The 15,007-nt window shown below is 32.2% G+C and overlaps 1 protein-coding gene across 1 annotated transcript; it reads right to left on the reverse strand.

Annotated features, from left to right (window-relative positions):
• Positions 1–3,327: 3,327 nt before the first annotated feature.
• Positions 3,328–11,168, reverse strand: LOC134727084 (baculoviral IAP repeat-containing protein 3-like). Its single transcript, XM_063591476.1, has 6 exons — positions 11,061–11,168; positions 6,335–7,600; positions 5,447–5,640; positions 4,756–4,891; positions 3,891–4,064; positions 3,328–3,556 (listed from the first exon to the last, which is right to left on the reverse strand). Exons 2-6 carry the CDS (start codon positions 7,296–7,298, stop codon positions 3,357–3,359), a joined length of 1,668 nt encoding a protein of 555 aa, XP_063447546.1. The 5' UTR covers positions 7,299–7,600; positions 11,061–11,168; the 3' UTR covers positions 3,328–3,356.
• Positions 11,169–15,007: the final 3,839 nt, after the last annotated feature.

Consider the following 15,007-nt stretch of genomic DNA (forward strand, 5'->3'; position numbering starts at 1 on the left):
TTTGTATATGCACTTTCCATAGGGTCCTATGTTAAACTAAGTCCTCCGCTGGTGGCCATTTTGGATGATGGATCGGCTACAAAGTAACAACACTTGGTCAGCACCTCATAAGAAACATTCATGCCATGTTTGGTTTCATTCCATTCAGTGGTTCTCTAGAAGAAGTTCAAAATGTAAAAAATGAACGACGACGACGACGACGGACGCCGCTCACTTGGCCCTCTGGGCCTGGGCCAGGTGAGCTAAAAATATAGGAAGTTTAAGCCCATGTTTTACGTCGATTTTCCTGTTTATAGTAAACATGTTAAGAGATTAGTTGTTATAAATCTACAAAACAGGAAATGACGTACCGATGTTCTTATGTTAACATTTATCGATCAGCTTACGTCTTTTAAAGATAAACATGCATAAAGAAAAAAAATGTGTTTGCAACTGAAATCAAAAGAACTACTCTAGTATTGAAATTCAATTTGGTTAAATTGCTTAGGAAGTATATAAGTCCTGTATGTACTAATTAATGTCCTGTTTTTGTAACTGGTAAACATTCCTATAATACAAGATAGAAAAATATGTCCGCTTCTTCAAGTTTTGTATACACAAATGTATTACTTAGATTGCATATCAATCAATTTTTAAGTATCAACATCCTTTCTAAGACCTTGAAATGTTTCGGTTTCTACTTTACAATGCATTTATTTTTAGAGAATCTGTAATAATTATCTTCGTCCTTATCGACATTATATGTTTTGTCAGTCTCAACTGCTACTCTATTTATGTCTTTTAAATCTTACTGTTTATCAATTCCTTAATTTGTTTTCAGTGTGTTTACTTTTTTTCACACGAGAAAGTAACTCTACATGTAGTAACAAACGAAATGATTGCTGCCGGATTGAAAATACTTCTCGAAAGATAAGGTAATTGTCGATGTTCATTATGGTAGCAACAATGAAGATGGTATATCATTTTGATGATGGTTGTTAGGGTATATAGACACACATGGTTCCGTGTGATGTTATATTATAATGAACTATACAAAAGTGATTATGCATAATTTAAAAAGGTGTTTTCAATATTTACTCTGTTGCCTGAAAACATCCTGTATTTGAAATTAAAAATGTGTATCTGAAAAACTATGTGAAAATTCCCACCAAAGTTTTGGAATACTTAAGTCATATGAACATGTATCTATGTAAGTCGTTGCCTATGGAGAAATCATCACTATGTACTTATAAACTAGTCAAGACGATCTTTCTTCTTTATATGTTAATCATACTTGGAAATGTTTATATTTTATCATGTTTTTGTTTTGCAAATCTTAGCAACAATCGGGATTTTAAAGACCATGAAATCTATTTCGAGCACTTTGTTAATAATAAGTTAAATGCAATAAGATGGATGGTTGATTAACTTGTATTATTGATTCATATTATAAAATGAATGTATCAAGAACCATATTTTAAAAAAAAACCAAACAAACAAGCAAGCAAAATGTTTTAAAAGACGATATTACTCCGACAAAAAAAGGATTTTTTTTTAAATCATTAGATTCCAATTTTTGTATTTTAAACTATTTTTTTATTGTTTAATATTCGAATAAGTGTTGAGATCTACGATTGCTTGTAAAAATCAGTCGACAGTAGTATGATATCGCGTGAGGATGTACACTAATATTGTTAGACGTTTTGTCAGATATTACGCGGAATGCTCTAAGACTGGTTTTATTTATGTAGACTAAGTGTCAATTTTTTAGCCTGCTAACCATGATTTCTCTTCTTATGTTATAGCATATAGTTTCAAAAGCCAGTTTTAAAAATCTGGTTGAAATAATTTTTGTCTTGCATAGTATTTGTAAGAAAATTAGTGCTAATATTAAATTTATCAAAATAAAGAAAGAATCTGTTACCGCTAAATTTTCCAAAGGCTTATATCTCAAAAACAAGACGCGGACATTTCGTCATTCTGAGTTTCATGAAATGAGCTGTTATTGAGAAAACGACAAGACGTTTTCTTGAGGTTTTTTGGATAAACGTTCTGAAAATAACCTATAGTCTGAGATCATACGATTTTTGTTTTGGAAACTATCACAAACTTAAATGATCGTTCGATGTATCTTGTTGGAAACAGTCAATAACAATAAGCAAACAATTGTAGTTAATAATAAGCAATATTCAATCTTTTCGTTTCAATATACAATGTACATGATATTACATGTACAAGTATCATTTTTTCATAATATTTATGCATGTATATAGTCAAAAATAATACCAAACAAAGGTATATTTAAATCTATTTCGGTTATTCTTTACTGACTATCTATATAAACGCATTCTACCGAAACACATATAAGGATTTCGACATTTCGTGTTGCAATTCATCAAATAGAACACGAGTTTCTGTTCAAAATTTTGGTTAGAGAAAAGAAAATAGTCGGCCTAAATAACAAGACAACTTAAACTATATCGTATTCAGCTGATAAAAAATACCCTTGTCACCTTCCAGGCATACATGTTTTATTTAATGAAACAGTTTGGTTTATGCCCCGTGTCTTGTTGGCTATGGTTTTGTTTGTGAAATTTATTTTGTGTATGTTTATACAATTTTTCACAAACTTATTGTTAAAAGTTTATATGACAATAAATATTTGACTTGAGTTGAATTAATAGTACTGGTACATTGTACATTGTACGACACTCGTGTTATTACCAGTAAACTAATACAGTATGCATATCTCGGGCGTTGCTTAGTATCGTTTCACACTGTACAGCCAAACGGAAAATGCTTACCACAAGGTCAATTCGTTGTATCTATATAAGTTAGGCATATCGACTCATGTGTCTTCTGTAAGCGTCACGAGGAACTCGCAGATCTAATATTTTGTTTTCGTCCTAATCTTCCTTATATAATAAAAAAACTGTATAATTTACAGTATATAAAACAGAAGATGTGGTATGATTGCCAATGAGACAACTATCCACAAAAGACGAAAATGACACAAACATTAACAACTATAGGTCACCGTATGGCCTTCAACAATGAGCAAAGCCCATACCGCATAGTCAGCTATAAAAGGCCCCGATAAGACAATGTAAAACAATTCAAACAAGAAAACTAACGGCCTTATGTATGTAAAACAAATGAACGAAAAACAAATATGTAACACATAAACAAACGACAACCACTGGATTACAGGCTCCTGACTTGGGACAGGCACATACATAAATAATGGGGCGGGGTAAACATGTTAGTGGGATCCCAACCCTCCCCTAACCTGGGACAGTGGTATAACAGTACAACATAAGAACTATAAGCTATTTTTTTTTAAATTACTTTTCATCGTTTTGAACATTCTAAAAACATCAGCACATTATGGCTTTAACTGTTCCTTTGATAAATGCTCTACATATTGGACATCTTCTAAGCGCAGGCGCACAGCTACCACAGGCAGCCAAATGACCACAAGGAAGAAACACAATTGCAATCGGTTCATCCAAGCATATCTTACAAGTCTGCTGATCTTTCAGGTTTTGATTTTCTTCTTCAAGACTTCTCACTGACACTGAAATAAGATTTCAGGCAAAATAGTATACATTCCGTAAATTGAAGCAACTCATTCCGAATCGCATCGAAAAATATTATTTAAATTTGAAACAACAGTTTCAGTAATTTTGATAAGTGAAATGTGGCTAAGCATTGAGTTATTTTTTCGAGGTTTTTTAGTTTGAGTGTATCTTTGAATTAAAGTTCTAGAAGAAGTTTATATTTAATATTCTAGAATACTCCGAGTAATGACAGTATATTAAAGCAAATCGTGTTTGAATGTTCGAGTTCAATAAAAAAAAGTTTACAATATTTCCATTTAAGTAACTACGATTTGTAGTAAAAATACATACATTCTGGCTCTTGATCGCTCGTTGCTTCGTTTGTAATTTGCTTTGCTATAATTTTTGCAGGTTCTTTAACTGATTGCGAGTTTTCCAGTGGCTGTTGGTTATAATTTGAATTTTCGTGGGCATGTTTTTCTTCTAAACTGAAAATAGTTTCAAGAAGCCCGGTAGTCGTGATATCTACAAAACATGTTATTTGAGACTGCAAATTATATTCATGTTTCTTAAAAAAAAAATTGTAGTCATCTTTTAAACTAAATATAGGGTCACGGATCCACCAAAGGACTCAAATGAGCCAAATTTAAAATTAAATACAACAGTAGTTGTATGCAAGTTATTCATATACTTTTGAAAGGGTACACCGTTTGTGTGATTTGCGGAGTTGTTTTGCCACAACCTACTTTACTACCTATTACAATTTATCAAATGACAGTCACTATAATTTATAAAAATACAATTTCATAGACTTTGAAAATTTTAACATGCATACGAGATACTTCACAGTTTTATCAGTGACGTTTAGACTTTGTTACACTAGAACAATGTACCTTAGAGTTTAGAATTATACATCCGGGAAAAAACTTGTAACAAGATAAATACACTTGTTCGTACTGATTTGATTATGACCACTGAATCTATTCTCTGCGCTAATACTGAAGATCCACACGAAAGTCTAACTGGTCAATTAAAAACTATATAGTTGAGTACTTTTTGTGATGTCGTGAAATTAGCAGTGAGGAAATAAACATATTATTCAATTCTTTATTTCTACATTGTAATCTATTTTCCGATGATAACAAAACTGGGACTATTTCATTGAATATGTCAGTGTAACTGACCTCTCTACATTTCCGCCAATAGTATTACATACCTGATTTTCCAGATTTTTGAAGAGTTTCGTACGCTTCTCTAACTAGCTTTTCATCATATCCAAACTCTGTTACAGATCTTACTGCAGGAATGTCCTTAAATTCAGCCAAATCCTTTTTTGAACTTGGAAGCTTACTCTGTAATTTTACAAATACATGTGGTCCACATTGCATGCATTGGTCAAATATCACAATGCCTACACTTGATTACAGTTATGTCTGTACCCACCTGTGTATAGTTGTATTTAATGTATTGCACATATTATTTGTGTGTGTTCTGCATAACCTGTCACGACTCGAATAAAGTTTAATGTACAAATAAAACGCACCTCAACCCATAATTTTGAATTTCACACCTGATATTGTAGTTTTCTTTACGCCCAGTGGCAAATATTTCACGGATGTTCTGGACGAGAACAGGTCAACAATAAAACAATAGGTATATTCAGTTAAACATGTACGGGTCGTCCAGGATGCAGAACTCGAAATTTTTATTAATACATCCCACACAGCCAAACGGACGCTTCAATCTAGATCTGGCAAGGGTTTACTGCTGGTCGGAACAAGACGACACATGACCATGTTTTATATTCTCCAGCGACATTTAGGGGTACATACATATACATTTATACTTAAAAAGTGTCGCTTTATTAACTTAATATCGTTTGTATAAACATTATTTGTATAAATTACCTGTTCCACAATTTCAGCCGGAACATACCGGTATACGTTTGTTTGAACATTTTCTATAAATTTTTCGCCTTTACAACTTCGCAAGAAAGCACACTGCTGGTACCAGCGAGCATGTTCTACCCAAGGCTCATCACCTGGTTCCCAGTTTTTCAATCCTCCTCCACAGAAAAAGCAGCGACAATGATCTTCACTACCTTAAACATAGAAATGTCAATGATATGAAAAAGACAGGCGATAGGTACCAAATAGACATTCAAACTCACAAGTTGAAAATATACTGACAGTGCCAAACATGTAACTAACTAAAAAATATTTTTTTTACTTAAATATAACATTGCATTTTTAATTTTCAATTGCGCAACTGTTTCACGGTTCATCGCAAGCAATCCATCAATTTTTGCAGTACAACTGTAGCTTTTAACGAAAATATTTTAGCTGTCAATTCAGAATAAAATTTAGCAATGGATAAAATATTAAGTTATGACATATCTATCTTGCGTTTTATTACAGCCAATTACAATTAAGTGTGCATACAAAGGTAATACCTTTGGTTAGCTTTCTTGGTAGATGAACCGTGAAGTCATTATTAGGTAAGGTATACTACCCTTTTTTCGAAGTAGCGTAGATCTACTAACAAATAGATTGGTTATCTGTCGGACTAGTGAACTCTTAAAGTAAGGAAGTTTAATTAACCTAACACTGACTTCACGGTTCCGCCAACAAGCAAGCTAGTATAAAGATATTACCTTTGCCTACTCATTCAATGCAATCGGCTGTAAGTTAAACTATGACGCATTATGTAGTTGTGAATTCAAACTTGAAAAAAATACCAATTTTGAAAGTATTTTACGTTATTTTCTTAAACATGTTAATAATAAAGAGCTCTACCTGTAAAAAAGAATCCAGCTGTTGCCATTTCGTCTGGAGACTGAGTCAAATATGTTGGCCAATACTTAAACGAGTCCAGTCTAGATCCTCTGATCGCGTATTTTGAATACTTCGGGTTATCAACGCAAATCCCCATCATCGGTTGTCCCACTGCATCGTTGCTTGATCTATATGTGGTAGTTATATGACCTGAAGATTGTTGGTTTGGTGTGCTTCCATTTCTATTCAAAGTCTCTATATTAGTTTGTGAGATACGAGTCAAGCTATTAGTATCATTAGTCGAGTAATTGTTGGGTATTTGGTAAGCTTCTGTCCTGGTTATATCAGTGTTAGAAACATTATCTGTAGTATTGTTAAGACTTTGATTTACAACACATGGAATATGTTGAACAGGTCCACTATAAGAATTTGAATCATTCCGTCTGAAGTTATTTGAATTTTGATTAATTGAGTTTGCCTGAATTCTTTGAGTATCTGTTCCACCAGTGAGCATATGAGAGCTCATTTGGGGATTGTAACCATTAACAGGAAGTTTATTTGTGTCGTGCAATGTTTGATCACATTCAGTTCGTACGTGAGAAATATCACATGTACCATTGCTTACTGTTCTATCTGATATATGTTTTGAATGTTCACTGTATTTAGAGCCGATATGTTTGATAAATTCACAAAGCGGAGAAATTTGTAGATGAATCTTTATAGGCGAATCATGCGGTTTCCAATTTTTATATGTTATTTTGCAATTAAAGCAGCGAACCTCGTTGTCTTTTTCTAAATAATAGAATCCAGCTCCTGCAAGTTTAGTTGCATAAAGACCAGGAATATCTGGAAATGTTGCGAAAGTTGATAATCTTTTTCCTTCATACTCCATTGGATCACTCTTTGATTTTGTATCATTTTTGCAAACTGAGCTGTCGTCTGGAGGAAAGAATGAACATTGCTGGAAGCCATGCTGTTGTAACATTCTTATAAATGGAAGAACAACGTCTTTAAAAGTTTAGATTTCCATATTAGTTAAACGCTTTTTTTGACATGTATTGACATTTTAATCTAAAGAATGATTTGAAATATAACTTCAAACTTCTTATAATTGAGAACTCCTGAAGCATGCGCATTGCTATATAGAATTGTACATGCAGTATTCGGCTTGACTTTGCTCCTGTTCACTTCATTTTTATCGATCAGTCAAAATTTATATTTACCACTGAGAAATATACAAAACTTTTATATGACTCTTCTTCTGAATATGGTCTTTTCACACGAATTCTACAAAATGATTGATTTTCATTAAAACAAGATTACATTACATAACGACAGCAACGTATTTTATAATGAAAAAGGGCAATGAGTGACATCTAACACATATAACATATACTTTTACAAAAATGTATGTTGACGTTTTAATTGAAAAACAAGATGTAGGTTTAACCTGTAAACATATATACATCATCGCATATGATACAGTGTCCTTTCAAAATGAAACACAAATTGGATCTATTTAAGTAACTGATGCAATGGGTATATAAAAACCATTTGGGGTCAAGTTTTATTATAATGTAAAGAAAAAAAACTAATGATGTAATACGCGTCTGTAAAATTAAAAGGTGTTTAGGACAACCTTCTGACAAGGTTAAATTGTCAATGACAGTATCATGTGAAAGTCATATGTATCTAAATCTGTATTTTCGAACATTTAACTTTGTAAAAAAGATCTTATTATAAAATGGGGAAAACAAACAATTAACCTCTTTTATTAAACATTCGTAAATCTACTTTTTCTTAATTTTAGATGATTTTAATATGATTGTAAATTTTCTTTAAGTGTTTTAATAATGTTCCTTATATGACAAAAAATATTTTTTTATCATCACAATTATCATTATTGAACGATTTTTCATATATCATCCGGATGGTTAATCAACGTAACGTGAGAAGGCATTATCAGTTATCATTATGTCCAGGAAAAGTTTATAGCGATGTCACAATGTCTGACGGGACGTTATCAATAAAATTGAGAATTAAAATTTGGAAATGTGTCAAAGAGACAACACCCCGACCAAAGAGCAGACAACAACCGAAGGCCACAAATGGGTCTTAAACTTGCTTTCGTCAAGCGTAATACTATAACACATACTAGGGGAGGGGAAAAGACATGACTTGTGATTGAACGATACACAGATTATCGGGTTTTCTATGTATAAGTATCAGACACGATGTGTAGCTTACTCGCTCGATGCTCTCGTTCGCAATTAAGGTTCACATTATCGCTCGCGGTTTTCATTTCATACGATGTCACTTTGAGAAAACACGATTATCTATACTTAGTATACTTTATATACCACTTGAACTGAAATAATATCATAAATAAGGAAGTGTCATAAATAACGTGAACATGACACTGTAATCATATTCCGTATTTATTAGTCCGAGATTACTCTGACGTCCAACGGCTGTTTTGCCAGACAAGCTGGGGCAGTGGAACGTTAGAGCTCGTCCCATATCAAAAAGTGGATATTTGCCCACCCGAAATAGATGCGCTGCTTCGTCGCTTCTGATGCCGACTGACGGCCTTGGAATTATATAAATCGGGCATCAATCTGTTCATTTTTCATTTATCTCTTCATTCATGTAAGTTTCACCTACCTGCCAACCTTTATTTTCTCATAATAAGACAGTTTTCACAGAGACCCATCGATTTCGGCATTTTGACTTTCTCTTTCAAATGGACGTCAAGTTACGAGAAAGTTCGTTGTCTCGTGACTCTCAAAATATGCAAATACTTATATTTTTTCACCTCCTTGACATGAAATCGATGTTTAACATTTAGACGCCAACCACGATTTTTCACCTCCTTTACAGGAGATCGGTATTAAGCATTTAGTTCCGACCACGTTACAATCGGAAGCTCTCGGACATTTAGATAACTTGCATTGTAAATGAACAAGGTGTTACACAATCAGTCACATAAGTAGTTTGTACATGCCAAATCTCCAAACAGATGGCAGTATAAGAACATTGTGTTTGTACTTTATATTTGTTACATGATAGTTGATTGGAAAGATATCTGACAAAAGATTAGCAATCATATCATTTTATAGCCATACAAAGTTGAGTCGCTCTCAATATCTCAGAAACACACTTCACATTTACATTGTAATTTGTAAGTACAAACAAAACTTATGTACAACTCTTTGATTTCAAATATCATGTAAATGTACTTGTATTATCTCAAACTTACTGAAGTTTTTGTATTGTTATGAGTTACAATTTATGACTAAAATTAGCAAAGACCCATCAAAACAACATTTGATACAAAAATTTAACAATACTTTTAGATATTTGGATGATATATTGGCTCTCAATAATGACGACTTCAGTATGTATACTAAAGAAATGTATCATGTAGAACTTACATTAAATAAAGCTAATGATAACAATGACCACTGCCCTTTCCTCGATCTTGATATCTATATCATAAACGGGAAGCTTAATACAAAAATTTATGATAAAAGAGATGATTTTTCATTTCCTATTGTTAATTATCTATCGTTAGATGGTGACGTTCCCTTGTCACCATCTTATGGTGTTTATATATCTCAACTTGTACGATTCGCTTGTGTATGTAACAACGTATTAGATTTTAGCGAGAGAAATTTATGTATTACTGAAAAATTATTACACCAGGGTTTTTGATATCACAAACTGGTCAAAACATTTTACCAAATTTTATCACCGGTATAAGGAAATAATTCGTAAATATAACTCAACATGCAGACATCTTATACGTTCAGGTATTTCACATCCAATTTTTTATGGAAATATTCTTTATAAAGCACAAAAATGTCGGTATTCTCCTCAGAAACTAACAAAACCTTTAAATAGACTTATTAAAAAGGGATATAGTTACGATACTGTTGTCAGGTTATTAAAAATTGCATATTTTGGCTTTAATATTGATTCACTGATAAGGTCTTTGCGTCGGAACTAAACACATTTATTTCTAAAAAACAGTTGTTGGCATGATACGGGTTATGTTCTTCTCATATATTTTATGATAGTATGATACTAAACCCCTAACGGGAGGGATTGTGCCTGATATTCATATGATGAAGACATAATCTTTCAATCAATTTAATTATGGTCTGGAGCTGGCATGTCAGTTAACTGCTAGTAGTCTGTTGTTATTTATGTATTATTGTCATTTTATTTATTTTCTTTTGTTACATCTTTTGACATCGGACTCGGACTTCTCTTGAACTGAATTTTAATGTGCGTATTGTTATGCTTTTACTTTTCTACATTGGCTAGAGGTATAGGGGGAGGGTTGAGATCTCATAAACATGTTTAACCCCGCCGCAATTTTGCGCCTGTCCCAATAGTTATCAAAAGTACCAGGATTTTAATTTAATACGCCAGACGCGCGTTTCGTCTACATAAGACTCAACCAGGAGCCTCTGGCCTTTGTTAGTCTTGTATGATTTTAAATTTTAGTTTCTTGTGTATTATTCGGAGTTTAGTATGACGTTCATTGTCACTGTACTATTATGCATATTTTTAGGGGCCAGCTGAAGGACACCTACGGGTGCGGGAATTCTCGCTACATTGAAGACCCATTGGTTGCCTTCGGCTGTTGTCTGCTCTATGGTCGGGTGGTTGTCGCTTTGACATATTCACCTTTTCCTTTCTCAATTTTATGATACTAAAAAAATAAAAAAAAATATCTTACCTTACTTTATATACTTATTACTGATAGAATAACAAATCACACTGCTATCACCAAATTTCCTTTTAACAACTAAGCGCTTTGTCAACGACTGCATAGATTAACAAGAAAAGGGCGACAATTTATTTTTAACTCATCGAATAAAACAATAAAATGTATGTAGCTACAAGATGAATGTCAACCTCCAAAAGGTCATCACGCCTTATCGAGATATCTATTAATCTTTGGAAATACGTATATCACATGTTCCAAATTAATAATATTGGTGATGATTAAAAAAAGGTTAGTCAAATGCGTTTTGTTTAAATATACTTGTTCACAGTGTTAATTAGGCCAAATATAATTCCTTAAAAGCTATTCCAAGTTAACAAAGCAATAAGCTACATTGAGCATTGTCGATTAAAACTTCAAAAAAGTCCGTAACTTATTTCTACTTCTTTGCGATAAAGACGTTGAATCATGTCCAGATAGGAATTTCATTGCAAGATACATATTGCATATCTATAATACTAAAATTACGAGGTCCAATTTGTCAGCCGTCATCACGTAAAAACGACGAATCAAAGGATTCAACTTTATATTTAACTAATATAGTACAAAGGTGTAGATTAAAAACTACACCACTCCAGGCCCTTTTGTTTTCCACGTAATTAATATTGCCAATAATTAAGAAGTTCCGGGTCGAGTCCGATACCGATACCAATAGTATATTCACCTGTTACCTATTACCTTATCTGTACGTTCCGCATCTGACAGGCGCACCACCAAACGGTGTATTCAGCATTAATATGCTATATACACGGGTCATAATCACAGGGTTGACACTACTGAATTGTCAAATTGTTACCTATTGTAGTATTTTAATCAGTAAGACTTTCTAAGATAACAAATCTGGACTAAAAATAAGGCGTATAGGTACAGTTTTCAATTTGCTTTGGGCATGCTTTCTAAGATAACAAATCTGGACTGAAAATAAGGCGTATAGGTACAGTTTTCAATTTGTTTGTGGGCATGCATGACATAAAACAGCGAATCAAAGAATTCAAATTTATTCATAACTAATATATTACAATGCTCCATTCCAGGACCTCAGTTTTGCTTTCCAAATAATTAATATTACCAATAATTGATAAGTTCCAGTCCGACGGGTTCAAACAGAAAGATTTGAAAGCAGAGAAAACTGTGTATCTTATAATCGGCATGACTTTATCAGATGACAATACTAATACTAAAATAAGGCTTGCGCATAGTTATATAGTTTTAAAAATAATTAATAATACCAATAATTGATAAGTTCCAGTTCGACGGGTTCAAACAGATAGATTTGAAAGCAGAGAAAACTGTGTATCTTATAATCGGCATGACTTTATCAGATGACAATACTAATACTAAAATAAGGCTTGCGCATAGTTATATACTTTTAATTCATTCACAGACCCGCGATATCACGGGTGTGTTCTAGTAGCATTGAAAGAATGATGGGCGTCACACTTAACTCCAAAACCACCTGGCACCATAAAAATGAACTAAAATAAAGACTACCAAAGGCCAAAGACTTCCAGGCCTCAATCAAACTGATCAAAAGATTATGTTTTCATCATTTGAAAATCAAGCACAATCCCTCTCGTTAGGAGTTAAGTATCATATCATCATATTAGTAAATAAATATTAATACAAAATATTGACCTGACAACAGTATCGTAACTATATCCCTTCTGAATAAGTCTATTTAAAAGGTTTTTTTTTTTTAGCTTTTGAGGTGAATGCCGACATTTTTGTGCTTTATAAAGAATATTCACATAAAAAAAATGAATGTGAAATACCTAAATTAACGTACAAAATGTCTGCATGTTGATATATATTTACGAATGATGTACCGATGATAAAATTCAGTAAATGTGTTGACTAGTTTGTTATACCGAAAACCCTGTGCGGTAATAATTTTTCAGTAATACAGAGATTATTTTCCTTAAAAATATGACTGTGATAGTTTTTGACAGAAAAAATAAAGCAGTTTTTGTTCGGGACAAGGAGATATAAGAACATGAATAGTTTAGATATAATTATATGGTCAATCCATGCAATTTGTACTCATAACAGTTCCCTATTTGCGCCCCTGTTAAAATCCTTTATCCGCATCTGTTTTCCAGTCACGTTTCTCGGTTAATGTCATACATATTTTGTAAGAAGGGAAGGAGACAGGAAATGTGAGAACAACTCAAGGAAAAAAATGTGTTCATCTTTGACGTATGTAAACTTTTCATAACGTAATGACATGGGATCATACGTCATTTTTCTCTCTCGAAAAGATGAGTTAAACTTTTCCTTCTTTTATAAGTATACGTTAAAAAGTAAAGTGGTTTAAACGTTTCTACAAAAATAGTTGATAATTTATTTTCCAAAGTCTAGTTATGACCCAGTGAGTGAAACAAATGATACATAATTATACAACCTTTCCTTTTTTTTGTAAATATCTTCTTTCTTTTTGTGTGTTGTACAGAAAAATGCTCGGATCTTATTGAGTGAAATAAATAAAGAAAATTTTAAAATAAAAAATAATGACATGGAATAAAATAAAAAAATCTTACAGCAAAATATCAGTCATGAAAGACTTTGCAAGAAAGAAACGTATATATGAATATTAGATACATAAACCGAAACTCTATCACGAAATTTCAGTTTGATTCTTCCTGTTTTATTCTAATGTATCACAGGGATGGAGTTAACTCCCTTGATTATACCTTTGCAAGTTCAGTTTAAAAAAAAAATATTTTCAATATTATAATATTAAATTTTTACCTTTGATACAGTAAGGATTTTTGTAATCAGAATAATGAATGACACCAAAGGTTGAATATTAAGCTTTTAAAGATTTTTCCTATACTGTATATCTATTTTTAAAATATGATAAATTTAAACATATTGTTTCATTGGTGAATATTTTAAGTTTCTTTTAAAACTATTTTAAGATTGAAATATACTTGACCGTTTTTGGTATTTTAATATTCTATTAATTAATCACAATAAAAGAAGGCAGAATGTTTTAAATTCGCTGCCTTATTAAGGCTGAGAGAAAAAACAAGAGATTTGTAATGGTATAGTTGCTGAAAAACAAAACGGTGTCTATAAATAAGAAACTAATTTACAGTCATAGATCCATGCACAAGAAAGTGAAAATTTCATATCTTCTCTCAATTATAAAATGGGTAAGTAGGGCTATAAATTTGTCATTTCATACTGATAAGGCGACCATTAATATTACATTTGTACTTAACAAACAGATGTTTGAAACAAAATTGTAAAATTTTAAAAGTTTTAAGAAAATGCACAGGCACATATTGGGGTTGAGCCTCCCCCCCCCATTTTTTTAAATTAAAAAAAAAATGTTTGGAAATATTCTTTGAAGTTGTTTATTATGACTTTCAAGGTTTATTTGAAAACAAATTATTTTTGTAGATGGTTTTTAAATTATTATTATCTTGCATTTCATTGGAGAGAAAAAATTGGGTAAAAAAATCAAGATCACACATATATATATAATGAAAAAAAGATACTATTCTTGATTGGTATTGTGTATTTCTTTTTTTTCCCTTCTTGCAACAATTGTCACCTATAAATTGAGAGAGAAACCATGTGTTATCTGTGAACTAACATAATATAATTGATGTGTCAGTTTAATTTTTAAATATGGTGTTTTCTAAGTGGTGCAGGAGATAAGTTCACTTTTATTCAACATAATTTTGATGCAAATTCTTGGGCTTAGATCATGGACTGTTTAAAGATAAATAGTCAAACTTTACATAGAATATATGATACGTTGCTTTTACTATGTGTTGTCACAAAATTGAACAACATACTTATTCAAACTTCTTCCAACGTCTTTGATGGGTTTTAGAGCATTATACTGTAAATTTCGCTTTAGTAAATGAATACTTGAGCGGTAACCATAT

Source organism: Mytilus trossulus, chromosome 1 (genome assembly GCF_036588685.1).
Source record: "Mytilus trossulus isolate FHL-02 chromosome 1, PNRI_Mtr1.1.1.hap1, whole genome shotgun sequence".
In the NCBI taxonomy this organism is placed as follows: Eukaryota; Metazoa; Mollusca; class Bivalvia; order Mytilida; family Mytilidae; genus Mytilus; species Mytilus trossulus.

Bases quoted from the DNA above. Each gene is read 5' to 3' on its own strand.
- LOC134727084 (XM_063591476.1), bottom strand. From the start codon at position 7,298: ATGTTACAACAGCATGGCTTCCAGCAATGTTCATTCTTTCCTCCAGAC. The intron at 4,065-4,755 runs GTATGTAATACT...CATGTTTTGTAG, and splicing joins TCAAAAATCTGGAAAATCAG to ATATCACGACTACCGGGCTT. The intron at 3,557-3,890 runs GTATGTATTTTT...ATCTTATTTCAG, and splicing joins GAGCGATCAAGAGCCAGAAT to TGTCAGTGAGAAGTCTTGAA.